Source organism: Spizellomyces punctatus (assembly GCF_000182565.1).
Source record: "Spizellomyces punctatus DAOM BR117 chromosome Unknown supercont1.3, whole genome shotgun sequence".
In the NCBI taxonomy this organism is placed as follows: Eukaryota; Fungi; Chytridiomycota; class Chytridiomycetes; order Spizellomycetales; family Spizellomycetaceae; genus Spizellomyces; species Spizellomyces punctatus.
The window spans coordinates 1,571,599-1,598,728 of record NW_015971539.1 but is presented as its reverse complement, the minus strand read 5'-3'; the positions used below and the strand labels follow the sequence as shown (position 1 = coordinate 1,598,728).

The following is a 27,130-nucleotide window of genomic DNA, read 5'->3' as shown; positions in this document are numbered from 1 at the left end:
GCTTACCAAGCGATGCCGCGCCACGGCCGACCATAAATTGTCTTGGCCACTCGCATATGAAAACCCCAGGGTTAAGGAAAGGCCATGAACCACATGCCCGTATTCAAAAGCAAATCCATGCGGAAGTACTCTCACTCCACACCAGCCTGTCTCCATACGCACTGAATCCGGTGGTCATGAGTGGTTGTCGATCTTCTCCCAATGTGTCAATCCTACACCACCATGCAGAACAGAGAGAATGTGGTACTCTCCCAAGATCCCAATCAAAGGAATCTAGTCCTTTGCAAAGTGTGTCGTCAATGGATCTCTCAATCTGCAAATTCCTCGACGAACATATTCTGTTCAAGGATCTACATGACGAGGATTTCTTGATGACGTTGGCCAATTCGATGCAGACTCGTGTATATTATGACAATTCATATGTAATTCGGCAAGGCGAGGTTGGGCGAGCTTTGTTTTTTGTATTCAGAGGGGATATTGAGGTTGTATCTGAGGATGGTGAGTCGTGGCTGTTGGGCTGACATGGGGCAAGTATGGGGGGGCAGGACAAAAAGACGGATTCCATGAAGCTAAAAGCAGCTTTTTGTGTCGCTTAGGTGAAACTGTCATCAATGTAATGACAGAAAAATCGTTTTTTGGCGAGATTGGAGTCCTATTTTCCGTTCCACGGTATAGTCAGCGCGGTTGCTAGATGTAGATGCCGTTTGCTGATCAATTCCCTCAACAGAACCGCATCATGCAGAGCAAGGGGGCGATGCGTAGTGCTTACTCTCACCAGGGAATCCCTGAAGATGGCGATTCAACGGCATCCTGAGGTGGCCACCTCAATCCGATATATTGCGGAAGAGCGATTTGCTTCGTACATGAAACAGCGGGAATCTTCCATGCTAGTGGAGTTTGGTGAAGAGCTCAAGTTAGGAATGACCCAGAATGATTTGAAGAAAGTGTGTAATATGCCAATGATAAGGAAAAATGGGAATTGCATCTACGCTCGCTTTGACACATTTGTTATATAGATCCCTGCCTTCCGGAATTGTGAGGTGGGATTTCTTCACATGCTAGCTCTAAGCTTGTGCCCACTTCAATATCGGCACGGAGATCGCATTATTCGAAAGGATGACATTGCTCGTGAGATGTACTTTGTCGTTCGAGGCACGGCGGAAGTGTTTAGCGAAGAGGATGGCCAAACTTTTGCTGAATTTCATCCCGGCTCTTTCTTCGGCGAGGTTGGCATATTCTTTGATGTGAGAAGAACTGCGTCCGTTCGATGTACATCGAATCAAATGGCGGTTTTCAAACTGGCCAAGAACGATCTGGACACGTTATTGAAGCAGTATCCGGAAGTTAACCAGAAAATTCAAGAAGAAGCGACGCTGAGATTCAAGTTCAATGAAGAGAGGGAGAAAAGCAAGCTAAATAAGCGGCAAGCGATGCAGTTGGAGCTGGAAGTTGTCAGAGAGCGGTTGAAAAACGTAGGTGACGCTGCTGGCAGTCACATTAGGAAAAGCAGAAACTATTCTGACAAGAGTGCAATTGTCTTAGGTCCCGCTCTTCAAGGATGGATCTCTCGCCTTCTTTCACGAATTAGTGCTGGTCCTGAAGCTTCATGTATATCCACCGGGAAGTGTAATCATTCGTAAGGATGAGGTCGCCCGGAGCATGTTTTTTGTGATGGATGGAACTGTACAGGTTGTATCTGAGGATGGTAAAAGCATATATGCTGAAATGGGTGCAAACGCATTCTTTGGCGAAGTGGCCCTTTTTTACGAAATCAACCGGACGGCCACGGTCCGTTCAAAGTCACAGACGACTCTGTACGAACTGTCGAAGGATGCCCTCACCCACGTACTTGGGCAACATCCTACGCTGAGAGATGCTATGCAAGCACGAGCAGAAGAGAACTACCGACTGTTTCAGAAGAGGACAAGAGCAGTTAATCAACTATCGGAATCATCACTGCCTGAGGCGTACGATATTGACGCAACGGCAGCACGGTTGAAAAAGGTATGTAGAAACAACGAAATCCAACATCACAGCTGAGCCTCACAGTATTTTGTTCAGGTTCCGATTTTTCAAAACTGCGAGAACGGATTTTTGCGCACAGTGGCACTTACGACATCTGTCTGCGCACGGAAAGCTGGGGAACTGATCGTTCATAAGGGCGAAATGTCGGCCGAGATGTTCTTTATCGTGCATGGGAAGGTGCAAATTATCTCGGAAGACGGATCAACAGTCTATGATTCTGTCAAGGAGGGTGGTTTCTTTGGCGAAATAGGATTGCTTCGAGGCATTCCTCGAACCGCTTCCGTGCGTGTTGCATCCAAGTCGTGTGGTATGATGATTTTGACAGCCGAGGCCCTGCAAAAGGTGTTCCAACAATATCCGGAGAGTTATCAGAACATTGTCTTGGAAGCCGACAAACGGTTTCGCCTGATAGAACAGCGGAAACTATCCACAGAAGGCGCTCTACATGCCGATGTAGACACAGATACCATTCAGAAGAAGGCGAGAGAAATATGGGATACCGCTGTCGATTCAGTCAAGGCTGACATAAAAGAAAAGGCTAAAACGAAAGCGAGAGCAAGCGACAGGGACGAGTCTCAACCGCAGCAGCTAAGAGGAGTCCGGAGATTTCTCAGACGTGGATCGAAGGTTGCGAATGAGAGCCTGCCAGTAACAAACGAAAACGAATCGTGTCCTCCAGGACAAGCAGACCAATCCCTTTTGATTGAAGAACAAGGAAACGTACCTTCAGGGCATGAAAAGACAAATGATGTCCCCAAGACGGTGAGGCGAAGATGTGCGCGATTCTCTACCAGAGTCATTCATCAAGTGGTTAACGGAATGCTATTACTTAGGGCCGTCGCTGGATTACCAAGCTTTTTCAAGGGTTAAAGTCGAGCTCATCCAAACGCAGGGAACGTGGAGCAAAAGTCGCTCCTGAAGGGCCGTCAAGTCGAAGGGGAAGCGACGCCAGCTATATTAGCGGAGCCTCAACTATAGTTCAATGCTCTCTCAGTACCACGGAAGTGCAAAGTATCGCTGATTTGGAGGAACGGGCATTGCGCATAATCTTTTCATGCCTGAACCCATTAGAGCGACTCAAAATGCGTCTAATGTGCAAGCGGTGGAATGAGCTTCTACGTCGTCCAATCCAATGGACTACCTTGGACTTTTCCCCAGTTTTTTCAACAATCACCCATAAAACTCTTACCAGCTTTTGGGAGCTCACAGGGGATCATCTCACTGGGCTTTGTCTCGAGACGTGCTGGAGGGTTACAGATCGGGATCTGGAAACTCTGGCGGCACTGTGTCCGAACATCTACTACCTTTCATTGTCTAATTCTTGGAGATTCACTGACAAAGGCCTGGGCTATCTTACCCGGAACCTTACTCGAGTTGTTGAGGCCGATCTCAGTTACTGTGGACAACTAAAGGGCTCGGGGTTTGCACGTCACAAATGGTCCAAGTTGAAAAGATTGGACTTGAGCTACTGCAGGTCTTTTGGGGACGAGCAGCTGGAAAAGATACTGTCGGGGACCAGTGAAATTACTCACCTGCAACTACGGAGATGCACAAAGATGACTGATTTGACTATGTTTCATGTAGTCCGATACTGCAGGTACTTACCCCGAACTTTTTCATGCTAACCATGGTCTTGCCTGACTAACTAGGACTGCACCATTACCTTCTAGGCATATCCGCTATCTTGACCTCTCTGATTGCGAAAAACTTACTGATCGTTGTTTGAAGTGGATTGGGTCTACCAGCTTCGATCTCACTACCTTGATTCTCAGCTTCTGCAAACGTCTTACGAATCACGGTCTCCGGGAGCTGCGCATGGGAAGCCAGCGCCTTGAGCACCTCGATTTTTCACATTGTGAACATCTTACGGATGATGCAATCAAGTCCCTCACCGAAAATATCTCGAACTTGCAGTATATCTCCCTGCGATTCTGTAGAGGAATCACCAATAGGGTAGCATCATATCTTGGCGAGTCAGCACCACGACTGAAATCAGTCGACTTCACTGGGTGCCCTGAGGTGACCATCGTCGCCAGAGACATGTTAAAATCATGGATACCGGGAGTCCATGTTGTGCTCGATTCTCCAAGGCCATTACCAGAGATAGATCGGCGTGCGACCGAGGTTCAGATATATGAAGTATTTCTGAGCGGTCCTCGGGATCAAATGCGAAAAAGGGAAAGTAGACGAATACGTCGAGCCGCTACACCTAGGCCCTTGAGTATTGTGCGATAACGAAGAGGTACTGCGCTCCCTTATGATGAGCTTGTTATACCATATCATGTACATGAACTCTACATCTGCTGCATTGTCAATAATATATGAAGCAATATCAGCTTTCATACATAAACCAAGCCATGGTTCACTAATCATATTTTCTACTACATCAAGTTGGATCTAGTCCTAATCTTGTTGTAACAGTGCCTTACTGGGAGAGACAGATCAAGATCATTGATCATTATCTCATACATAGTGTGGAGGTGATTGAAAATGGCACTAGGACCCATTATTATCCGGATTAATCCGGTTAATCATATCGCATAATCAGAACCCCCATCTATTGCTCAAAGCGGTGAGGAGGCATGGATGCTAATGTTCTCCAAACTGCGGTGTGGCATGCATGTAATGTTTTTTTTTTTAAATTGCGGTGAGGCGCATGTGGAAGGTCTATAAAAGGGCGGCCTTAGCTGTCTCTTCCCTCTTTCCTCTTTACCCATCCTCGACTCACAAGCATCTGCCCAACTCTCATCAATCATGAGAACGCCGATGTGGTGGTGCCGAGGACCTCGACCGCCCGACAGCAACCGTGATCAGAACCAGTGGCAACCAATCGGATCCGATAACAAAACCTACTATTATGCTGCCACATTAGTTGAGCTTGGTTGGTATGTATCAATGGCATTTCTTGTCATCGGGTCATCTTCTGACATGCAGTTTTTAGTCTCCAAGCCTTGTCACTGAACATCCTCCAGCTTGCGAGTCTCCCCAATGTTGCGAAGACTCTGGCTTCAATGCCATCAAGAGTTCCAGATCAAGGCCTAGTAGGGACCGCGTGTGGTGGTGGGCAATTATCCGGTTAGGACAACCGTTACGTATTGCGTGTATAATTGCCTAGTAGTAGTTAGTTAGGTTTTCCGAACCAGTTGTCGCTGGTTTATTCCCTGGTGTAGTAGCTAGTGCCAGTTTCTGTCACCTCTACACTATCAATGATCAATGGTTGCGGGATAGAATGCGCAACAGCAATAGTTTACAATACTTTTACGGCAATTGCTAACATTCTATGCTTTGCATACCTTTACTCCCCAATTCTTGCCGCGAAAGAGCCGCTTTTACTGCTTGGAACCCAGGCCTCATTGCAGATCACGAATAGAAATGTAGCAGTTTTCTACTTAGTTGATTAAAGACCATCTAGTTCGCCACGATAGGGTGTGGTTCAGGCGAAGAAGAATGGAACTGCACCAATAGATTACGTCGGATGTAGTGGATGGCTTGGCTCGGTTTCTACGTGGACAACAGTCTAAGAAGCAGTCTATCGCCATGTGGAGGTTGGAAGGTTGGAAGGCAAGGCCGAAGCACCTCATGATTTAGCTGACGTCTTATTAAAACAATAGACATGCTGCATTATATTCATTCGAACAGCATCCGGATCTATCACTAATATGAATCCCGCTACGATCTACCGTAATACTATCGCAAGCTAAGTGTTCACCTCTCTGCCCCAAGTCTGCAAGGCAAAAATTCGAGCGATGGGTGCACATCTTTTCTTGATTTGCAAGTCAGCCCGTCGCTTTCGACATTTCAAAGCTATCGGTGACATCCATCAACTTCGGTGACCGTGCCATCGGCTCATCCCCGAACAAAGCTGAAGCAACTAGCCCGGCCGCCGATCAGATCTCTTGCGCCATGGCTTAGAAAGTTACTCAAGAGGACCGGTGAAACTTTGGAATCATTAGTGCAAGAGGATCAGCTCGCCATCGCTGGCAAGAACCTTTTCAATCACCCCAATTAGGCCATTTAGAAAACAAGTGAACTTGCAGGAGCAGGAGGCCGCCGAGTATAGAAAATGACGTGATGGTGAGTCGTTTCATTGCTGGTGCAAGGCCAACAGAGTACGTCTGCCGCAAAAGGTGGTGAGTACCGTCACATCTTCGAGATGCACTTTGCTCCGTCCTTCATCAAGATGAACAGATTTCCTCCGCATGCGCTTCCATAAGTTCGCTGGCGTGAAAGCGGTCTCGAAGGGCCGGCACCATGATGGCGGGCTGCAAAGAACTGGGGTGGAAGTCATCACCATTTGACATCTCTGGCATCTGCCTTCTTCCTCAGGCGTATCATACGACCCGTGGGTGTATCGAAGCTGTTTGAATTGGTCATCTATATTCAGGAACATATCTAATTTCCAAAACCCTGTAACAATGTCATACCTTTCAACGAGCCCTTTCCCTAGCAACTCTAACAGGATGACCTTCGGAGGTAGGACACATGATCTTAATGGTCTTTCTTCTATTTCCTAGATCGTTGGGAAGCATAAGCCCAGTGAGCATACCAAAAACCCTCATGCTCAACGGCACACCTCTTTCCTACCTTTTCCAGGATTTCATTGTACCTCCTTCTTTTGAATGCTTGGAGTAACTCCTGACGGCCTTTTATAAAATTTGTCCAATATAGCCCTGCGTTCCGGACGGATATCCAGTAATCGTCCACATCTTTAAGCGTGAGAAATCCAGCAGAAAATAGCGTGCTGGAATGACCACATCGTTAGAAAACCGCCTTCCGCATTCTCGCCCACACAGACGTAGATGAATCACCTGATCTCATCGTCTGACGCAACTAGTTCACGCTGCAGGTCTGCTTTCGACACGTGTACTGTCTCATAGTGCCCTTTGGTGACGTATTGAATATAACGCTCTGCAACTTGGTATTAGACGTCTCCTCTAACAGAAAACTCAGCATCTTAAGCTAGGACTAACGCACCATACAGATTACTTTCACTTTCGTGCCTCTCTGTTGGGGGCGCATTATCACCCTCTGGTTCAGTTTCGCCTACTGGACGCCTCTTCCGAGAGCGGCTATCCGTGTCCTCTGTTGCGGTGATCCCGCCATGTTGCATGGTGGCAACTTCACGTATTTGATCCGCATAATCACAGCTGAGCATGATGCAAAACTCTCCAATTGCACCAACTTTGAATTTGCGTACGGCACCAAGACGACACAAACGGGCCTATGGCAATGAAAGCAAGACATGTTCCTACTGGTCAGAGGGAAGTCGTGACAAGGAAGAAAAGCTAGTAACTCGGCCAATCTGCGTACATACCAGCTCGCGATCTACATTAGCGTTCCCCAGTTGCGCATACAGCTGATCAACAAGAACCAGAGGTGGCACGGTTGTTGGTAGTAGATCTCTAATAGCAACGCATGCTTGAAGCACTGACTTATTGCTTCTTATTGGAGTACTAGGCTGTACTGCGATATCGGCCTGGACAAGTGGAGAAGAGCTAGCTGGAGATGAAGGAAATGTGCGACTACGCAGCAGGGAAGGCGATAACGATAGTTTTTGCTTTGGTGGGAAGGAGTACGCCGCCAAGAGCTCTGCAATGGCTGGATTATCTTGGGAGGTCCAGGTGGGTATTGGGCGTGATCTTTTTCCTTTAGACTTTGGAATCATGAAGATGGAGGAGGATGGGCAGTGGATCCCAGGTGTCTGAGTCGGGGTTTGAAATGAGGACTCTGGTTGTTGCCATGGTTACGCTATCTGACTCACTCCCTACGTAATTGCACAGCACACAGCTGGGTTTGGCTCTACGACATTCAACACTGCACATCCCGACTGCCGATTTTTACCTTTCATTGGTTAAGACATGGTCCACAAGGTGTTGTTTCATACTCCATGTAGATGGCGTATCCTGGGGCTGGCGACGCATCATATTCGGCCCTGTCTAACTCTATCGACTTCTTCTTGTCCTCGTCGGGTTTTTGACCTCTCCCGTTTTCAATATTATCATGCCGTGGGGCTGCCATACGTACAGTACATTGGGCAAACGCTCGCGCAAGAGCTGGACAATGAATTAATGGACCCAGAGAAGGGAGGGTTCTCAGTTGACCAGGTACTTGGTTACCATGCAGCGACCCGCACGTCAGTGCTGAATGTGTCCATGTACATGAGTACAGTTGATGGAGTTGGCAGGTTTGAGCGTGGCTATGGCATTGGCAAAGGTCTATTCGAAAGATAGCTTTCAGCGAGTATTGGTGTGCGCGGGTGCGTTACATTTTGCTGCGAAAATGGCCCCTAACATTACTGACATCTGCAAAAACAAATGATTAGGTCCAGGTTCGTTGTTATCACAATCAAAAAGGCATTCCCACCTATGCGCCTAACTTCATTTCCGGTGGAATGAACAAGGCAATAATGGCGGTGATGGACTGGTCGCCGCCCGCCATTTGTTTCATTTCGGATACAGACCGGTCGTCCACTACCCAAAGGCTACAGAGAAGCTTTTGTACAAGGTTGGCATTTCATGTGGCAGAGATGCGAATGACTACCAACCTCGTATTGTGCATCCCTTTCTGGCATAGAACTTACGGAGACAGTTGGAGAACCTGAATGTTCCTTTCGTAGAGAATTTGGACGAAGAACTAAAGACCGCCACTATTGTCTTAGACGCCATATTTGGTATTTGAGCGTTCCATACCACTGCTGTATCCGCGGTTGGGACACTAACGTGTTGCTTTGACAGGTTTTAGTTTCCGTGGAGATATCCGACCCCCGTTTGACGAGGTGATTAAGGTAAGCAGCTTCGTTATCATTTGGGGGAGCTCTATAATTACTGACCATCTAGGTTCCAGAAAATTAAAGGTTCTAAATTGCCTATAGTTTCCATCGATATCCCTTCCGGCTGGGATGTAGAAAAAGGTATGGATGGACTTCTGGACATGCTTTTTCGTTTATAAAAATAATCTAGACATTGTCTTCCTCTTAGGAAACGTAAATGGTCGAGGACCTGAACCTGAAATGCTGGTATCTCTGACAATCCCGAAGGAGTCAGCGAAATTCTTCAAAGGTAGGCATAACAGCATGCACAGGAGCGCTAGAATCTGTTCTACGAGCCTGCATGGCTAAACTGGGATCAACCTGATAGGTAAATATCACTATCTGGGAGGACGATTTGTACCTCCCGAGTTTGCCAAGCGCCATGGCCTCGTCTTACCTGAATATCCGGGCATTGAACAATGCGTTGACATCACCAACTGGAATGGGTCAAATTTATGATATAATGAAAAGCATATTCTGCATCTCACCTGCATACAGTTGCTGGAAAGTGTTTTTGGTTATCAAGGAATAATGAAGAGCAGACATATGTCGCGTGGCTTAGTCTCGCGATGGTAATTATCCAAAGTCTCCGATTCCATCCAACTATCCGTCTACCAATGCCGGATGGGGAAAACCTCGAGTATCAACTTGCGTTTCGTTAGAATCGTTGCGTCGGTTGATCGCACCGCCAATTCCATCATGTTGGACTTTATGGAATACTGCCTTCGGCGGTATTACTACTCTATAAACTGGAGAGAGGACCAATACTCTACCCTTTTGACCGACTCTCGCCGATTACTAGACTTTGCCGTTCCGCATGGCTTTAGCATTACGTTAGGCAAGACAATATCACCAGTGTTGAAAGGGACCTACACACTAGGGATACCCAACATTCGCTCTGTGGGATTTCTATTTACTTCGGCACCACTGGATTTACCGCCGATGCACCTCAAAGACGAGGGCGGCTTGACCCCGAGCTGTGTAGACGATCTAAAGGTCTATGGAGCAGCCAGAATAAATAGTAGCATACCGGTCGTTCCCTCGACGCACGAGGCGATAAAGTCCTCTGACACTGGTTAGTGTAATTTGCTACAGCAGTGTGTAGTAGCTTCCGTTAAGCCGATCCTCCACAGGAAACTATTTGGTATATGGACGACTGTTTGAAGACCTCCGTTTGGAAGCGCTGTACAGCAAATCCCTCTCGCGTAATACCCTCATCGTTGCATCTGGCGTGAATTCCTGGAAGCCCAGAGCGCCAAACTCCTCTAGCTCGGTAGAAACAGGTTTAATGGTATCTGACTTGACTGGTGATACTAACTTGATGTCGTTTCAGGTGAATACTCAACTGCTCTATTCGAGCTTGTCATACAGCAGTGAACTCAGTTACAGCTCAGACGACCATGTTATCGGTTTGAGCGGGCTCTATCGGTTCTCCGGCTCGAACTGGTCTGCTGGTTCGGAGGTTTACTACACTGCAAAGGAACGAAGTGGTGGACGTACGTTCCGTTAAAATCCAGTCATACTTCTTATCATGGATTATTTAAACATGTCACTACTCTTTGCAAATGCAGTCTCCCTCGGAGCGCGATACAAGAACCCATCCAAGCTTGACGCTCCAGCGGAACCCAAAACTGTTTTGACATTTCTCGCAAACCCAATGATGGGACATGTAAGCGCGAGCTATGCAACGACAATACGAAAGAATCTTACGATGGCAACACGGTACGACTTCAACGTGTACAGTTATGAAGCGGATCTGGTGCTTGGAGTTGAGTATGCTCCTCCTGAGAAGGAACAACTTGTAAAGGCAAGGGTCAGCCTATCTGAGGTGGGTGGTTCACAACTCTCGCGTTTGCCGCCATATGAAGCATAACATCGAACGTCTCGTATAGGGTCTGGCATTGAAACTGGAAGGCCAGTACAAAAGAGCATTATTTAGCATTGGACTAATGACACAGTTTGTTCACAATCCACGACGGTCAATCGGGATAGAACTGCAAATCTCTTGATATCCCTTGCTCATCGTTGGCCCTTCAAAACCTCAACCACCAACGACCTTCACAAGGGCCGCTTCTGCTCTCCTTAACCACTCCGCGCACATAATTGTTGTTAGACGCTCTCCATACCTACAGGCCCACTTACTACCGACTACCCCTGCTTTGTGCTAAAAGCGAATCAGAACAATAACTACCCGAGACGCTTCATGCACAACCGCGTATCGATCATGTAGCATAATCACAAGAGCACAGTTTGGAAACAATTTTCCTCTAAGTTCGAGATTTCACGAACGCACAAGAATGGAAACAGTTCTATCTAATCAATGAATATGATGCAATGCTGTCCTGTACATAAAGATTATCACACGCTCGGAGCCTTCTTCGCTTGAGCAACATCTGGGGGAACGTCGTCCATCATATCGGGTGCCACTACATCGGAGAGGCCGGCCAATTTCCGGGTCAATTTAATCATGGTGGCTAGTTCATGATCCTTGGCCAAACCATGCGCCTGCCATCTAATACGACCTTGTGAATCAACCAAGTTCACCCAACCTAGAACATTATTCGTCATCCCCGCAGAACGTCGAGCATCAGCGATGGAGGAGTAGTGTAGTAGATATTTATCCTAAACGGGATGTTAATTTAATCGTTGAGAAAATATTGATGGCGAGTAGAACACAAACCCTTCGATCTTTTGGTACTCTCCATCGGACAACAGGTGTTAGCATTTTAAGTACTGGCGCTTTCACCCAGTTTTCCTCAATATTTAGTTGAACCAATTGCACTTCCGGGACGTCCTTAAATTCCTTTAAAAACCGATCCGCAAAGCTATTTACGTGTGGCTGCAGGCATGTGAATGTCAACAGGTGAGCACGGGGGATCAAAATCGATGAGTTTCACAGACCTCGCCAAAGGCAGAGAACATGAAGGTCACGAGAGAGGCTTTCTTGTTTCTGACAAGCGACATCACATCGGTTGTCTGGCCAGCCAATGTTCGACTTTGCGGATTAGGTACTAGTGGGCTTGCCTGAAGATATGGAGAAGGAGCTTCGTAAAGTCATTATCTCAACCGTCACGCAAATGCATTGCACCCACATTAGCATTTCGCATCCGACGCGGTGCTTCCCACAGCTTTGCGCCTTTTCTTGCGGCCTCTACAAGCTCAATCTGTTAACAACATGGGTAGCAGCCCTAAAAAGGGTTGTTCGATCGCACCTTTATAGTCATCCCAGTAGCCTTCCCGGAAGGCCTTCTTCAATCTAAAGGGAAGCACATTAATTCTATCACGCGGACAAGACAGTGAGAAAGCAACTTTGATACATACAATTCTTCCCTCTCCCGAAGATTCGCGTCTAAATCAAGGTATTCATCCATTCGCTTCTGCAGGGATGGGGATACTCTGGAAGACTGTCCCGCTTCCCTCTTGGCCAACTGAGCAGCCTCCAATTCACGTCGCTGCTGTTGCAGTCGTTCGTCCACCCGTGAGAGCAATCCTGGTCTTTAGTAAAAGAATCGACTGTTAATGAAGAAAAGGCAAACCCAATACCGCCACAACCACTCACTGTTTTTGAACTTTTGGGATAGCAGTCTCTGGGAGTGAGAGTCCAGCCGCCGCTTCCTTCTCCTTCCGCCTCTGCTCCATTTCTTCAATATCCCGTCGAAGCTTACTAGCAAAGCGATCCAAAAGGCCTGAGGATGTCGGTTGCGGAGGAGGGGAGGGTGTGTCAATGGTTGACGGAGGTGCATCTGAACTTTCGTTTCCTTTTCCAGGTAGTGGTGGTAGCGGCGGCAGGGGTACCTTGGGGGGTTGGGTCGCAAATGTGCGACAGTAAGGAAGGCAACCACGGATGATATTTCCCTTGGTTCGCAGCATCTCGGTCGGCACCAGGATCTAGTGATCTCGAATGCTCAAATATATGGGACACCCAAAAGCTCTCCTGCGGGATGAGTCACTGTTCCCATAGAAACCATAGCTGGCTAGTGTGAGTGGATCTCGCGCACATGGTACTCGGAGATAATGGAAAATGCACGGCTACGAAGAGTTTATGTTTGTCCGCGTTCGTGCATTGTTTCCATTGAATACAGCTGGAGAACTCGTAATGAAATCCTAGCTCACATGAAGTCCCATTGCATTAAATGTCAAAGCCCTTGCGTTGAACTATGCCTCCCCTGCATCTTCCAATACCCGATCTATTGCCTCCTTCAGTTCATCTGCCGGTTCACGCTTATTAAACTAAAAACAAGAGGTTTTTTATGAGTTACGCACATACAGATGTTTTGAAAAATATATCCTTCCCCCATACCTGGAGTAAGAATTTCGCTATTTGACCAGGCTGATCCACTGTGGTCCCTAGAAACTCTACATATTTTTCACTAATGACCTTGCACTTCATTTCGGAAAAAATCTTTGTGTTAAGAATCAATCGTAGAGACCCGTCTGATCGCATGACTGGTGACAGCGAAAAAAAAGTGAGAGTTGAGCATCACATTGGTCATGCATGGTTGGATACCTACCCAGACGTCCTTGCTCAGCACGGCCATTTTTGACATTGACCTTTACCATTCCCTTCCCACGCTCTCGCCATCTTTCTTTGCCCTTGACACTCGCGTCCCACACAAAAAGCTTTCCACGAGTCTGAAGAAGAAGGCCGCCGTCAACTTGGTTGCATGCATGCGAGAACAGGATCTGTTAACGAACCTGATATATTGTTTCCTCATCCTCTTCTCCAGAAACAGCTATTATGTAGATAAGCAACATGAATATGCAGATCTTGCACTTGAACGGTCTACAATTGCGCACCTTTCGTTTCTGCAAGATCATGCTTGACGGGTTTGATTAGAGGAGAGGGGGCATTAAGATCTAATGAATTCTTTTCCTCGTCTTGAAGCTTTTCAGCTAATAGTTCCGGAAAGGATGAGCCAGAGTCATCGGACACCTTTTCCTTGGATTCGGTTGGCCGACTGGGGGATGCAAGTGACGCAAACGTCAACGGAGAGGCGGCGAAGGACGCAAATGCTGAACCTGACAGGTTAGAGCCGAAAACAGGGCCGTTTACGTTGGACTTGTGAGGAGTGGACATTGCGGAATTCTATCGAGTTTACACTGAGCACATAGTTCCCAACATAATGAACCGACAGCAGCGGAACGATCATACCGGAGCACTCGAGAGGCCGAACGAAGGCGAAGATATGGAACCACCATCAGCCTTTCCATTTCCTGGTTGTCCCCAGCTCGACCATCCGCCAAAACCGGTGCTGAAACTGGAAGGGAATATAGGACTTGATTGAGCAGATGGGCCGGATATCTTCATGGGGGTGCCGAGTTGTGAGGGAGCGGCGGGTTGGGTAGAATCTTCATCCTCCTCCTCAACCAGGTCGTCCCATGTAACGTCTTTTCCGGTATCTTTGAGGAACGGATTCGTCGCAGTCTTCGGTTCCTTCTCTCTAGGGGTTGGTGTCGTCACCTGCACAGGTTGATCACGTCAATTAGTTATACTTTACAAATGCCAGTCGCGTTTTCCATTCACCTCTGCGGGCTCAGGGGTTCCTTCCGGTGTAGCAGTAGAGCGCCCACCTTCGGTAGTAGACTTGTCCGATACGTGTGCATTGGCCGTCACCTGCTCGTATAGCAAGGCTGTTAAAATATGTACGGAAATACGACTCTTGAAAGATTCGATGATTACCTCCTCCTCATCGTCTGGTGTACGAGGACGCTTGACACTCGCTCCACTCCCTCTCGAAATGTCTTCGCTGTCATGCTCTTTGTCATCGTCCAACGTACGAGGGCGCTTGACACCTGCTGCGCCGCTCGACAATCCACCGTCCCTTCTGCCGCCTATCTCTTCGCTCTTTTGGTCCTTCACCGTTGACAGACTTACAATTGGTGCATCATGCATTGCGGTGCTGGGTTTCTACATGAAATGTTAGGATTGGTATTTCTGACGTGCCCCGGGCAAATAAGCCAAAATAGATTATCCTACCTCCACTTTGGCTTGCGTGTGATCTTCGGTTGCGCGTGGACGTTTACCGACGGTTATACTTCCCAAGACGTCAATCTTGCCACTAGAGTTCTGCTCCCAAAGGTACGTTACTATGTGGATTCAATAAACCGTATGCTGTGATATCATGTTTTCAAAGTACCTCATTCGTGCCGTTGTTCTCAGGTTCTGGGGTGATCTGTCGATTTGACGCAATCTCATCTGATCCTAAACCCACAGTATCAATGAGCCGGATTCCCTTCTTCTTGTCTCATCCCATTTAAAACTACCTGGCTGCTTTTCTTTCCCGTTGAGCATCATGTTTTGGCCAAAATGGTGATGCCCAGGCGCAAGGGCTGGTTGGTGCATTCGACGGTGCCAGGAGTGGCTTAGTTTTTGATCACGTAAGGGCTACGTATGAAATCCTCCGACCCTCAACCCTTCCAAGGGTTTCCAGTTCGCTGACGTCGAATTCGGAGAAATACGTAAATAACAACGGGGTATATTGAAAAAGGGTAACAGAAACATTCTTTTCCATTTAGATATTTCTCCATCATCTCTTGCCCAAAAAACCATGGCACATTCAAACTCAAATTCGTCGCAACATTCATCGATGGGGACCACAAGACCCAACGATGATCCATTGGCGGTATATACCGATATTGATCCAGAACCACCTCGGCCTCGTCCAATTCAATACTATTCGAACGGCAAACGAATTCCTCGCATGCCGGCAAAAATCAAACTGCCTTTGATGGTCACATCTACGGAGCGCTATCACAGCTCCGCTACCTCGGGCCCCGCAAACTTTAACGCATGGTGGAAGATGAATATGTGGCAAAGACCCTTTCAAGGTAATTAACTACGGATTCAAAAGTTGCATTCCTTGTTGCATGGCTGACATGTATGGGTCATTAAGTTGAAACGGTTTTCCTGCTGTCGTGGTTCATCTTGGGTCTTCTTGGATACTATTTTCTGGTCGTTCGCTTCTTTTCTGGAACAGAACGCATTACTTTCACTGTTCTTCCTGGAGCTTTTGCCGCCTTGGCGTTTCTCTTGGCTGCCTACACAGGCTCTGTGGACACGGAGGATCCCCGAGTTCCGGCAGCTGACGTGGAGCGTAATGTCCGATTTACCAAGCTTCGCGGAGTTCCAGTCATCAATAAAGAAACGCATTATTGCCACATATGCCAAGTGAAGGTTGATGAAAACACAAAACACTGCAAGCCCTGCAATAGATGCGTTGATGGATTTGATCACCATTGCGATTTTCTTGGGCAAGACATCGGCCGTAGGAATTACCCAACTTTCTTTGGTGCTCTGGTTTTCGGCTGGCTTTTTGCATTTTGGAGTGCTGCGATATCTCTGTATGCATTTGCCTTGTACTTCAAAGAACCCACTATGTTTCATGCCACCGGTAGGTCATCGCCCTCGTTAGAGCGATATTTGCCGCTCACCGATGCTTATTTTGAACAGTGGGCCGAATCTTGAACGACCATTCAGGGACATCCCAAGTGATTGCGGCCGTCCTGTTTGTTTATGCCTGCGTTATGATGTTTACAGGAGGCGCGGGACTCACGCTAACAATTTTCCATTGCAAACTTAGTAAGCATGGCCAGTATGTATGCTATGTCATGGAGCGAGCTGATTAATATTCTGTATGTCAGTCTATCTAGGAATGCCCACCTGGCGTTTTATCGAACTCGAGAAGGAGTACGAATGTGGGGCAGGCCCGGATCCCTGGACTATGAGGTCAAAGCGAAGTGTCGGTCCCAGACCAAACCAGGCAAACACCCCGATGGTTCAAGTGGACTCAGGATCAGTACGACTGCACCATGCGCCGCCTCCCCCAACTGCGACTGCCTCGTCATCAGATGGTTCTTTGATGAGCCACGTTCGTTCTTGGTGGACCATCATTAAAGTGCTCATCAAAAGACCGCCTATTCCAGCCGACTTGGAAATGATTAAGGTTGAAGCAACTATTGCCGATGTCGACTGAACGGTAAGCATACCCCTCGAATTATCTTACTGACAAAAATACAAAAAGTGAGAACTAAATTAAAAACTTCCTATCCATCATTGTCTTCCTCGCCAAATTGCTTGCCCCAAAATGCTTTCGTATCACCCGTATCACAACATCTACACCGTACGTTATAATTGCTGCTGCACCAGTATTTTCCAACCCGTTATCCGCCACCGTGAAAATCAGGATGTACAATATCAGGAGATGGTATTCGATACCGTACAACAGAAGTCTCGTGAAAGATGAAGGTGCTGGGTAAAGTGTGATTAGATTGACATGTCGGAATCACATTGAGCAAAGCCGAAGTATCAACGTACTGTGGAAAAGCACAGTGTTCTGTGATACGTCCGGAGTGGTACCCAAGAAGCGTTCAAAATATGTACGTTCCCGGATATGATATTGGAATTCTTTTAGGTTCTGATTAAGGAACGAAGCGGTTACTGATCCATGACTTTCGTTTCATTCATTCCAGCTGCGATTAAAGAACAAGGTCGTACCTTATCAAAAAACGATCTTACAAAGTGGTTGACAGTTTCGTATGCGCGAACACGGGTTTCATCAGCTCCGTTGAATCGCCGCTGCATTTTGTCAGCAGATAGACGCTCTAAAAAGTTCAAAAATTAGAAAAAACCAATGTATAGCATAAATATTCGAAATAAAATGCCATTCATCCATACGTAGTCGGGCAGCAACATTGCCTGCAGTTTGTGCCTCCTAGGAAATCCAAGCAACATCTTTGAATTCGCATATATGACCATACTATAATGACCGTACATACCACTTCAGCAATCACGATTGAATACACTTTGTTAAACGCGGAGCGCATCTCTTTTTGTGTATATACTTCAAAGCACTGCTGATCCGTATCTTGCATTCCACGCCTTGGTACCAAGTCGGCCTATGATTTGCAAGATGTAAGTTAGCAATAAAGTAAGAAGTATATATCTGTTCAAGTAATCCAAGGGTACCTGTTCCCTACGCAAGAATGCATTCAGCTCTCCGATATTTGTGTCAGCGCACGGGTGGACGGAGCGACCATGAATGTAATAGCCATGGCACAATTCGTCGAACGCTAGAATGCTCAAGTTTGCCATGGATAAAACATCGACAAAATCCAGCAGTTTATCCTTGTAGAATCTCTCATAGATAACCGCACGAAAAAGGATCTGATCTTGAAGTTAGATAGTGCCGTGTATAGCATTATGCAGTTTGATAGTTCTCACTTGGCCAACGGCGAGCAAAATCCACAGTAGACATTCGACTGCAAATAGCAAAATGGGGCTTACTAGCCCAGGAGTAAGGTCGTGAATATTCGGTTGAGGAGTAGCAGCATATCGAACTTTGAGCCCCTCGACTATAAAGTACATGGCCAGAAGCGAAAACCCGATATTCACCCGGCGATATGTCTGTGAAATCTGTTATGAGATACTTTACTTTTCGAAGCGAATGCGCTCGCTCGCACCTGCATCTTGTTCCACTCATTCATCATGAATATGCTCCTCCACACACTTACAGCTGCCAGCCGTGGCTTCCCTTCACCGCCGGCAGCCATAACCTTCCCACGACTCCGTTCCCAATCGATGAAGAAAATGTCGATTGTACATTGCTCGTAAAGTTGTTTGATAATGTAAGCGCTCTGCGGGAAACCGTCAACAAATTACCGATCTGGGCACTGGGCATAAAACCCTGTATTGCTAAACCCAATACAAACCTGGCAGACAAGTGTAGCAACGACAATTGCATTGAACTTGTGCAGATCGGAATCCGACCATGGTAAGAGGACTTTCATCACGGTTTGGTTCTTATAAAAGAAGAACCAATACGCGGATACGGCAAGCAAGAACCAGAAAAGTAATGGTGCTAGACATCCAGCGAGAATGAGAATGCATCTACTCAAGAACTGGAACAAATCATTAACCTCAACAAACTGTTTATCAAATTCAGCGAGAGCACTTACATTGAAATCCCATCCTTGCGATACAGTCAGATTTCTCGTACTCCATGCTCTGGCACTGTACAAAGCCAGCAGTCCTGCCGTAGCACAGACCAGTGAAAACACGACAGTCATGACTCGCCAGAAGCTGTCCAGATGCATGATATATAGAGCAGAGAAAACAAACTGATCCCGAGTCAGCGGAAGATTGTATTGAAGGCCTGCCACACAACAGATTATTCACCTGCAAAGAGATACTTGTCTGTGCTGAGAGTGTGGAAACGTCTCGCTCTGTATATGTGACATCAAGGACTGGTATGTAAATCCGCCCATCTGAATCTGCCTTACGAATCCTGCCTCAACAAGTTTACAGTTAACGTCGGTTCAGAGAATGAATGCGAATACGCTGCATTTACCAGAACGTCATCGAAAGGGGCACTCGAATAACCTTTAAAATTCCGCCTTGGACTCCACTTACATCGTCAATGCTGAAAAACCGGCGGAAAAGAACACTGGAGCCGTAGTCGAGAGGATCGGCATTCAGATTAGGTTGGCGTCCAGCAAGTGTACGATAGTTGATAAAGCGTGTTGGTACAGCTTTCAATATCCCCAAACTATCCTCTATAACTACCAAGAGAAAGGTATTTGAATTATGTGGGGTGATAGTTTAGGATATTCATGTTCCTTACATAAATCGTAAAAGGTGGCAGCAGAAGTGGAATTGATGGCACTTGCCAAATCTATTGTGCACGATGCTACGTAGTCGTATCCAATCTGGCGCCAATCATCTGCTCGCTCACTAGGCACTGCAGTGCAAAGCTACGTATCGTGTCAGCTTCTGCTCCACTGTGTTCGACGCAAAAGAGTACCCACCTGTAGCTGGGTGGTCAGCTTCTGCAAACCCAGATATGTTCCGTTCAACGAATAAGTAGACATGACAAATGGTAAACGAGATACACCCTACAGATATCACAGGCGTCTTAAACTAATGATTGCACTACGAACAAGAGGTCGAAATGTAGATACCGCTCCAGAACCGATATCCACTGTGAGATTAAGCACTTGACTTGTAAACGTTGTAGATTCCTGGGAGCTCAGTAGACCATAGTATAGCCATGGCAAACCTTGGGGCCTTTTCATATTTGAATGTTAGGAGATTACTTGGGCAGTAGCAAAGGCTACTCTACTCACGCGTCAAGTGTATCTGCCACGGACGACTGTCCTCGTATAATCGACTGATAGACTTGACAGGGTGCCGTCGAAAAATCGTATAACTGGAGCACGCAGAGATTAGCCAGCGCCTGACAAGCTTGGGAAATCTGCTGGCGCTATTGGCCAAGGTTTGACAACGGTTAACGTGTGTTCCATATAACCAAAATATTCCGCAAGGCGAATAAGTACCAGGCATTGGGAAGCCGCCTTCATAAATAGGGAAGCAAATACGTCTGATGTAATGGTAATGGGCGTGATGGTGCCCTCCGGTCCAACTAGATTCTGTAAGCGACATTAGAACTGAATGATGCAACCCAAGAATAGTGCACGTACATGATATGTAATTGTATTTGGATTCGTGCTGCCGATCAAAGAATTTATCTGGCTAATGTCTGTCGAAAGAAGGCATGTATGGTCTTGCTGATACGCTTGACTATCAGATATCTTGTAAAGGCGATCCGGACTCAAGTATCGTTACTTACTGGAGTTGCGCTATAACCCAGATCGGTCCGACAAACGCAACTATAGCTGCCGCTACTGTTGACAGCATTCATTCCTGGATCCGGACATTCTACACATGTAGATAAATCTAAACTGGGGTGGGAATTGGCTGGACAGGATGTACAGATGGCGGTATCAAGTCTGCCAGTGGCGTTGCGATCCACTTCAATCATATGCAAAATAATGTTACCCTAGTCAGGCAGATCAAGGCGCCATAAACAACATACCGAGATATTCCATAGAACCGCAAGTGCATTGGCTACCAGTTTGCGCGAGAACAGTTTGTGATGCTGGTGAGGCACAACCAATGCAAAAGCTCTCATCGGTAGATCCAACCTGCAACAAGCGTTGAGAATTATTCTTCAAGAGAAATTCAAGATTCAGCAAACCGCATACCTTTCCTGCCGGACATGCTTCACAGCGTCCATTGACTTGATTTCGTGCATAGCCAACACTACATACACATGACCCTGGATCACGTCCCTTCCGATAAGTAAGTTCATTTGCTCAGATCCGTACTCCCTTCCAGTACCAACCTTTAGGACCAAGAATCTCATTTTCACTGGTAGGACAGGCTGTGCAGGCCATCAGTATTGGACTCCAATACAGACCACTGGCACAATCTGGAATCGTGAGGGATGCGGATACGGACATTTCGGCGGAGGACAGGGGGACACATAGCGTAGTCACAGAAAGAAAAATGCCTAGCGCATAAGCCCATGAAGGAGGATGAAATCCTCTAATATCTCTGGTCCGCATGGTGGGAAGCAGTGAAAAACAAAAACGAGAAAGTCAACTTCCAAAGCAGAGACGCGACAGTGTGGCTTGGGCCCGCGACGCGTTTGCTTATCTGATCGACTCTGGCCTAGTTGGCATGTCGTAAAACCTGAAAGACCGGCAGCACTTTGAGCAACCTTTTACTAGTAGCGTATGAGATAAAAATCAGGAAGAACTCGTAGATCTGACAGTTTGGCTGCTCACTACCACGCTTCGGCTTTCGTATTTCACAAGCTAAAAACGTAACCGGCCTGTCCATCACGGAAGTGGAGACGGTAAAACTCGAAAATGTCGACACTCGAGGATGCAATCAAAAAAACAGCAGACATCCTCGGCCGCATTATTAAAAAGCCTCCTCTGACGCCAAAGCTCCTTTCCAAACCGCCGTTCCGTTATCTTCATGACCTCATTAGCGAGATCATTAACACAACCGAATTTGCCAAAGGGCTATATGATGAGATTGAAATGAATTCTGAAAATGTCAAGGTGGGAACACTTTAAATTTGCCTTGAGTTAATTTTCTGATCAACCCAGCGACTGATGCGCGGGAGGATCTAGGAAAAAGATGCCAAAATTGCGTACTTGACAAAGATAATTGACTGCGTTGGTGCGTTCATTGTCCTGAAGAATATCTACTCGAAAAATGACGGCAGACTATAACTTGTGCCTCTTACTTGCAGGAATTGCAACTGGAGTCGAAGTGAAGGCATCTCCATTAAAAATTGTTGCCGGATTGGAGCCAGAAGAAACAAACTTTCTGCTGCAGCTCTTAGGAAAGGCGGTATTGAAAAAGGTGGTGTACTTTTCAAGGAAACGAGCCAGTGATTCTTGCTAATAATGTATTCAGGTGGACAGTTCCGATGCCGTCAAGCGCGTCCTTGTGGGAGAGCACCAAGGGAAACGACGTGGTTCCAAGGAGTCTCTCTCAGCAGGAAGATCTACAAAGGCCGGGTAATTCCTTCATTTTGACAGCTGGAATTTAACCCGAGTATGGACTAAAGAATTGAGCATGTTATTGATACAGGGATTCAGGAAGCCTATCTGATTTACAAAAAGGAAAATCAGATCCTGCATTAGATGCTCGACCGCAAACTTCAAGGGGAGCCAGAGATCATTCCGCGCAGAAAACACAACCACAGCACCAGCCACTAAAACCACAGACCCCTCCCGCAACAGAGCCGTCACCACAATCACCGCAGTCGCAATTCAGATCACCACAAGTATCAGCTGCAACGCCGCCCCCTTCAAAGCCGTCTCCCCAACTATCTTCTGAAAGTCGGTTGCCACCATCTGTGGAAGCCGTCGCCCCCTCGCAGGGACGAGCGCTTCCACAGCCAGCTTTGGAAGAAGCAGGTACATGTACTATCCTTTAGCAAGAAAATACCTAGTAAATTAACGGAAATTACTGCCAAACAGTTCCAGAAGAATCCGTTCGGACAGCTGAAATGGACCTCGAGGATCGGCAAGCAAGAGTTGCCTCAACTCCACGTCGTATGCGACCAGCAAGCGCTCGGCCAGCTCCTCCAAGACAGAGGGCGCCTGAAGTTGTTTTGGAGGAAGTTCCAAAGTAGTTTTCTAGTCGACACTCTTTGCGCTTCACAATATTTAACCTAGTGCTTTGGCGCATATCAGGGACCTACCAGCAATATTCACGGAAAGGAAACAAGATGACGATGACCAGTTTGTAGTAATAGCCCATGACGATGAAGACGTGCTGGCGCCGGTATGTCGATAGCAGACAGCTTTGCATTTCCTTACGGTTAGGATGCTCAACCATATCACTAGACCGGGAGAGAAGAGGGGCCACTGGCAGATGAGAAACATGGTAGATACAAAAACCTCTCTTAGGTCCTGTCCTCTATGCTCAAAAGCGTCACCATATAGGTGGTCTCGTCCGAACAATTCTCCAAACGAAGCAGGAGCTGGAAGGGACCAAAGAAGTGGAAGAAAGCAAGGATCGAGCCAAAACAGCCAAGGACCGCACGGGCGGAAAGAAGGAGGTATGATACGACTCCACATCTTGGCACTTGCCAAGCGCTATAATGCATTGAGATTGACATCTACCTTAGATTGAAGCTCTCCGAAACTGGATTCAAGCGCTCACACGGAGCACAAATCCTCTTGGTAAAACCATGGACTACATGCAGGAAGATATTGATAGCATGAACAGGGAGCTTGAAATGTGGAGAAAAGAGCGGCAGAAGTACCAAAGCGTCTTAGATATGGAGCTCAGGTGAGCATGCTAAAGTATGCATGAGCAGTACAAGGGTTAACAAGCTATTCTAGTACAACACAAGAAGGCACTACCGCCCTAGAAACACAATTAAGAGACATTGAAAATGCAATTGACGAACAAGTATGTCAATTTGAGCAGAAGCAGCCTTAATAATCACTCATGCCCGCAGTACATGCTGACGCTTGCTTTTATTTCAACTAGCTCGAAAAGATCAGCAGCGCAAAAGCCGTCATAATTCAGGTATTTGAAAAAAGGAAAACGAACTATGTTCACTATTCTAATTCTTTGGTGACGGCTAGAATGATGAACTCATTCAACGACTACTGCGTGGAATAACAAAAGGAGGTCTATAAGATGCTTTGGACAATGAATACAGACATACTGAACACCCGCTAGCATGTGCCACTAATTTGGTGAAGTCCCCAATGGGAAGGCATTTTTATTGCCATATCTACATTACACTTGCCGCATAAATGCCATTTTTACATGTCGACCAATGGTCTCTGCATTTGGGGACCTATTGACAGCTGTCTTGTGCTTACAAGGTCGTTCAGCGAAGTATCTTGCCCTGACGTCCCATGTCTACCAGCACTAAACGACAGTTTTTGTGGACGCAATTTAGCCTTTCGTGCTTTGTGTGGGTTGGGGTTGGGGTTGGGGTTATCCTTTTGGGGAAGAGGGCTACAAATGCCATGAATCCCTTTAATGTGGATTGGAGGTAGGGTAATGCCTTCGGAGACGGTTTTAGTGGCCTTTAGGACACTTTGCGGTTGCCGGCCTCGGATTCCCATGAGCACTTGCTTGTTGCGGCGGTCACTGGAAGTTGTTGGACTCATCTTGCCTTCTATTGGAGATCGAAATGAGGTTTGTCGGGAAAATGGAGCATTCATAACGCTATCCGCCGTGGCTCCAGAAGTACTTCCCCCCGTCTGGTCTGCGAAAGCATGATCACCTGCTATACAGATTTGCATTTCTTCTGGATTTAATTTGGTCATCAATTCACTCCTGGATCCGAAAATAATCATCGCATTCAGTGAGCTGTCACTTGCACGAGTGTGCTCCTCGGAGGATTGCTGCTGCACAGCTTTCTTTTCTTTGCGCTTCTTTTTGCGCTTTGTTTTATCAGGATATTTAGCAGCCTGATAGTTTGCAGCATTAAGATCGATGGGATCGCCAACGCCGGTAGTAGTATCAATGGAATCGGCCGTAATGGACGAGTACGCCGCAAGGCCGCATGTCGGACAAGTTGTACGGCATTGCAAGAGCCAGCGATCTTAAAGCGGAAAGGTTAGCAATCATCTCCATTTCGTTAGCCGGACCAAGAGCACGTACCGATGCAATTCCTATGAAAGCCATGCGAGCATGGTATTTTTCTCACAACGTCCCCTGTCTGGATTTTTTGCATACAAACCTTACACGAATCTCCAACCCAGTTCTTTCCGACCGCACGGTCCGTTGGAAATCCGTTGACAACATGTAATGGGATATCGCCTTGATTCACTCCTGGTGAATCCAGTGCCAGAAGGGCCTCATAGTCTGCATCGCCCAGCTCCCGAGTCTGCATGTCTTCTAGAACAGCTTGGGGAAATGTCGGTGCAACACGACGTGGGGATAGGCGAGATGGGGAATTCGGGCGGGATCGGTGTGTGAATGTGTGATCACTGTGCGCCCCAGATGTGAAGCATTTATCACAGAGATGGTAGCTCTATTTGCTGTCGACATCAGCATCGACAAGGCACACATATTGCGTGTGACAGTTGTAGTACCTGACAAACAGTGCATCTGTAACGCGGTCAGAATTGCTTCGTGCATGTAGCTTCATGTATAACATACCGATGACACTTTCCGACAATAGAGAGACATCCGCATTCTTGACATGACGTTCCTAGTCGTAGTGACATAGATGAAGCCATGGGATCAGGTTATCAATACTTCTTTCCCGTACCTTTGTGCAATGCTGGCTTCCTGGTCTTTTCTTTTCTCTTTTGCCGATCCCCTTTCTCTTCGGCGGACAATTGGGTTTTGAGCTCCTCGACAGTTCCTAAATCCTTTCGGCACAGCTAAACATATCCAAAGGTGAGAATATAATTGTCAAAATGGCAGATGAGAGCTGATAGAATGACGTACTGGGCATTTCACAGTATCCAGTCCCATGCTTTTGCTCTGATGTTCCATGAGGACTCTGACACATTTGACGTGCATGTGGTTCCCGCAGCTGGTTTTGCAGTACGTCAGAGATGAAGACGATGAGATCAATTCTTCTTGGCATATCGGACTGCAATAAGAAGTGAGTACAATCTGTCTTGTTTTGATTTCAGTTCATCTTACCAGATGTCATTTTCTTGTATTGGACGCGGAGGTATCCCCGCTTCACTGGAGGTTTCCGAAGAAGTCTTGGGTGAAGCCTCAGGTGGTGGTAGTGTGGGTCGCTACAGCCCCCATATAGAGTTTAGCACAGGACCGAAGGTATCCATCCCGCAGCGGAACCTACACGGTGATTTCGATATCTCATAAGCTCCGCAATCTCTCTTTCTACCAGTGACTGCTGATACAGTATATCGCTATCTTGGGGCACTCCAAAAACCTTAAGCATTACCCAAAGCTGAGGAGAACGGAATAACAAGATATGCCGCTCAGAAGATGTCTCACACTGTCAAATATGACACATATCGTCCATAATTTGGACTTACCGTGTGATGGCAAAGCTCGCCATCCTTCATAAATGAAGAGCAAGTACAGGTTTGCAGCGATCCAAGTCCCACTTTAAATTTTCGACCTGTTCTGTTGGCAGTCACTGAATCGGGCGATGGTGAGGGGGCATTTGGCTCCTTGATAATAAACGCCATGGGGCCCAATTCTTGCACCACAAAAAACTGAAGTTCACGAGCATATTCAATTCGTTTCTGTACAATTTCTGGGCAGGTGCGGCGAAAAGGTGCGGATCTGGACATGCTTTTTTAGACGAGCGTGAATACCGTTCGGACCAACTTTCGGTGATCAGTTTTACCTAATCAGCTCGCGCATGTGGCACAGCCCACCAGTGCGATACCTCAAGAGGAAGAGGAAGAAACCTGAACAGATACAGTGTAATTCATAAGACGGATGTGACTGCTGCACGATGTGAATATGCGAGAACATGGCCTCAAATGTAGCGTATGCATATACCGAGGACGGATCGCCAGCGGAAACGCTCTATGCGATACATGTGCCCGGGTGTGGATGCGACTCTCAAGAAGATGTAAATCCAGAGAGTGAGACTGAGGCTCCAAAGAGAAGGTAAACAAGAGAATGATGAGATCAAAGAAGAAGATGTGCAGCCAATAAAGGGGTGCAGCTCACGGTGGGCGTACAACCCGATCGGGTTGAGAGGATACAGACAAGAAAGAGTGTCCAATAATCCAGTGAGGGAGCATAACGCATTGGTGAATAAAAGGGAGGCCCTGTGGGGATTTGTTGGTGATAGTGACATGTTCTGTACATCTTGTTCAGAGACGAAGTTGGGAGGATAGTGTATATACGTCCCTTCTCCATCTACTGGTTTCCCTCGGCCCCAAGCATGGCCGGTCTTCGCTATCCTGCCCTGGTAATCTACCATTATTTGATAACAAGAAACGCTCAACCAATCGAGCAATCGACTAGAT

General features: G+C 46.9%; 10 protein-coding genes across 10 annotated transcripts; 5 read left to right on the top strand and 5 right to left on the bottom strand.

Annotated features, from left to right (window-relative positions):
- Positions 1 to 56: 56 nt before the first annotated feature.
- Positions 57 to 4,379, top strand: SPPG_02301 (uncharacterized protein; the record flags this gene model as incomplete). Its single annotated transcript, XM_016750591.1, has 8 exons — positions 57 to 498; positions 597 to 669; positions 728 to 944; positions 1,017 to 1,472; positions 1,543 to 2,004; positions 2,062 to 2,787; positions 2,859 to 3,622; positions 3,696 to 4,379. The coding sequence occupies 8 exons, from the start codon at positions 57 to 59 to the stop codon at positions 4,258 to 4,260; spliced, it is 3,705 nt and encodes a 1,234-aa protein (XP_016611287.1). The 3' UTR covers positions 4,261 to 4,379.
- A 1,214-nt stretch (positions 4,380 to 5,593) lies between these two features.
- On the bottom strand, positions 5,594 to 7,690 carry SPPG_02300 (uncharacterized protein; the record flags this gene model as incomplete). Its single annotated transcript, XM_016750590.1, has 6 exons — positions 5,594 to 6,382; positions 6,450 to 6,535; positions 6,610 to 6,766; positions 6,834 to 6,933; positions 7,000 to 7,246; positions 7,340 to 7,690. 6 exons carry the CDS (start codon positions 7,688 to 7,690, stop codon positions 6,313 to 6,315), a joined length of 1,011 nt encoding a protein of 336 aa, XP_016611286.1. The 3' UTR covers positions 5,594 to 6,312.
- Positions 7,691 to 8,093: 403 nt separating this feature from the next.
- On the top strand, positions 8,094 to 9,446 carry SPPG_02299 (NADHX epimerase; the record flags this gene model as incomplete). Its single annotated transcript, XM_016750589.1, has 8 exons — positions 8,094 to 8,129; positions 8,194 to 8,281; positions 8,426 to 8,529; positions 8,599 to 8,695; positions 8,760 to 8,809; positions 8,869 to 8,935; positions 9,003 to 9,083; positions 9,162 to 9,446. 8 exons carry the CDS (start codon positions 8,094 to 8,096, stop codon positions 9,290 to 9,292), a joined length of 654 nt encoding a protein of 217 aa, XP_016611285.1. The 3' UTR covers positions 9,293 to 9,446.
- Positions 9,447 to 9,490: 44 nt separating this feature from the next.
- Positions 9,491 to 11,512, top strand: SPPG_02298 (uncharacterized protein). Its single transcript, XM_016750588.1, has 5 exons — positions 9,491 to 9,908; positions 9,967 to 10,106; positions 10,167 to 10,329; positions 10,405 to 10,661; positions 10,726 to 11,512. The coding sequence occupies exons 1-5, from the start codon at positions 9,533 to 9,535 to the stop codon at positions 10,840 to 10,842; spliced, it is 1,053 nt and encodes a 350-aa protein (XP_016611284.1). The 5' UTR covers positions 9,491 to 9,532; the 3' UTR covers positions 10,843 to 11,512.
- On the bottom strand, positions 10,910 to 12,717 carry SPPG_02297 (uncharacterized protein). Its single transcript, XM_016750587.1, has 7 exons — positions 12,393 to 12,717; positions 12,155 to 12,328; positions 12,046 to 12,089; positions 11,926 to 11,984; positions 11,735 to 11,857; positions 11,514 to 11,672; positions 10,910 to 11,455 (listed from the first exon to the last, which is right to left on the bottom strand). The coding sequence occupies exons 1-7, from the start codon at positions 12,701 to 12,703 to the stop codon at positions 11,192 to 11,194; spliced, it is 1,134 nt and encodes a 377-aa protein (XP_016611283.1). The 5' UTR covers positions 12,704 to 12,717; the 3' UTR covers positions 10,910 to 11,191.
- A 122-nt stretch (positions 12,718 to 12,839) lies between these two features.
- Positions 12,840 to 15,149, bottom strand: SPPG_02296 (uncharacterized protein). The gene is made up of 11 exons (XM_016750586.1): positions 15,098 to 15,149; positions 14,971 to 15,035; positions 14,811 to 14,900; positions 14,514 to 14,741; positions 14,358 to 14,447; positions 13,986 to 14,294; positions 13,631 to 13,919; positions 13,529 to 13,566; positions 13,345 to 13,465; positions 13,134 to 13,279; positions 12,840 to 13,063 (listed from the first exon to the last, which is right to left on the bottom strand). The coding sequence occupies exons 1-11, from the start codon at positions 15,126 to 15,128 to the stop codon at positions 12,989 to 12,991; spliced, it is 1,482 nt and encodes a 493-aa protein (XP_016611282.1). The 5' UTR covers positions 15,129 to 15,149; the 3' UTR covers positions 12,840 to 12,988.
- A 125-nt stretch (positions 15,150 to 15,274) lies between these two features.
- SPPG_02295 (uncharacterized protein) lies at positions 15,275 to 17,497 on the top strand. The gene is made up of 6 exons (XM_016750585.1): positions 15,275 to 15,661; positions 15,727 to 16,224; positions 16,284 to 16,412; positions 16,475 to 16,809; positions 16,980 to 17,209; positions 17,303 to 17,497. The coding sequence occupies exons 1-4, from the start codon at positions 15,382 to 15,384 to the stop codon at positions 16,804 to 16,806; spliced, it is 1,239 nt and encodes a 412-aa protein (XP_016611281.1). The 5' UTR covers positions 15,275 to 15,381; the 3' UTR covers positions 16,807 to 16,809; positions 16,980 to 17,209; positions 17,303 to 17,497.
- SPPG_02294 (uncharacterized protein) lies at positions 16,803 to 21,233 on the bottom strand. The gene is made up of 22 exons (XM_016750584.1): positions 21,013 to 21,233; positions 20,873 to 20,946; positions 20,704 to 20,812; positions 20,458 to 20,639; positions 20,309 to 20,395; positions 20,165 to 20,257; positions 19,955 to 20,091; positions 19,790 to 19,895; positions 19,637 to 19,723; positions 19,453 to 19,582; positions 19,180 to 19,390; positions 19,008 to 19,116; positions 18,788 to 18,949; positions 18,542 to 18,730; positions 18,293 to 18,466; positions 18,054 to 18,236; positions 17,799 to 17,996; positions 17,609 to 17,728; positions 17,508 to 17,544; positions 17,328 to 17,434; positions 17,148 to 17,247; positions 16,803 to 17,081 (listed from the first exon to the last, which is right to left on the bottom strand). Exons 1-22 carry the CDS (start codon positions 21,128 to 21,130, stop codon positions 16,861 to 16,863), a joined length of 2,934 nt encoding a protein of 977 aa, XP_016611280.1. The 5' UTR covers positions 21,131 to 21,233; the 3' UTR covers positions 16,803 to 16,860.
- A 132-nt stretch (positions 21,234 to 21,365) lies between these two features.
- On the top strand, positions 21,366 to 23,884 carry SPPG_02293 (uncharacterized protein). Its single transcript, XM_016750583.1, has 13 exons — positions 21,366 to 21,739; positions 21,812 to 21,860; positions 21,934 to 22,046; positions 22,101 to 22,204; positions 22,278 to 22,606; positions 22,670 to 22,820; positions 22,886 to 22,976; positions 23,039 to 23,078; positions 23,138 to 23,253; positions 23,323 to 23,486; positions 23,540 to 23,609; positions 23,691 to 23,729; positions 23,789 to 23,884. Exons 1-13 carry the CDS (start codon positions 21,542 to 21,544, stop codon positions 23,840 to 23,842), a joined length of 1,518 nt encoding a protein of 505 aa, XP_016611279.1. The 5' UTR covers positions 21,366 to 21,541; the 3' UTR covers positions 23,843 to 23,884.
- On the bottom strand, positions 23,832 to 26,589 carry SPPG_02292 (uncharacterized protein). Its single transcript, XM_016750582.1, has 10 exons — positions 26,497 to 26,589; positions 26,180 to 26,441; positions 25,981 to 26,091; positions 25,818 to 25,918; positions 25,617 to 25,764; positions 25,435 to 25,549; positions 25,323 to 25,374; positions 25,256 to 25,271; positions 24,822 to 25,194; positions 23,832 to 24,762 (listed from the first exon to the last, which is right to left on the bottom strand). The coding sequence occupies exons 1-10, from the start codon at positions 26,511 to 26,513 to the stop codon at positions 23,972 to 23,974; spliced, it is 1,986 nt and encodes a 661-aa protein (XP_016611278.1). The 5' UTR covers positions 26,514 to 26,589; the 3' UTR covers positions 23,832 to 23,971.
- Positions 26,590 to 27,130: the final 541 nt, after the last annotated feature.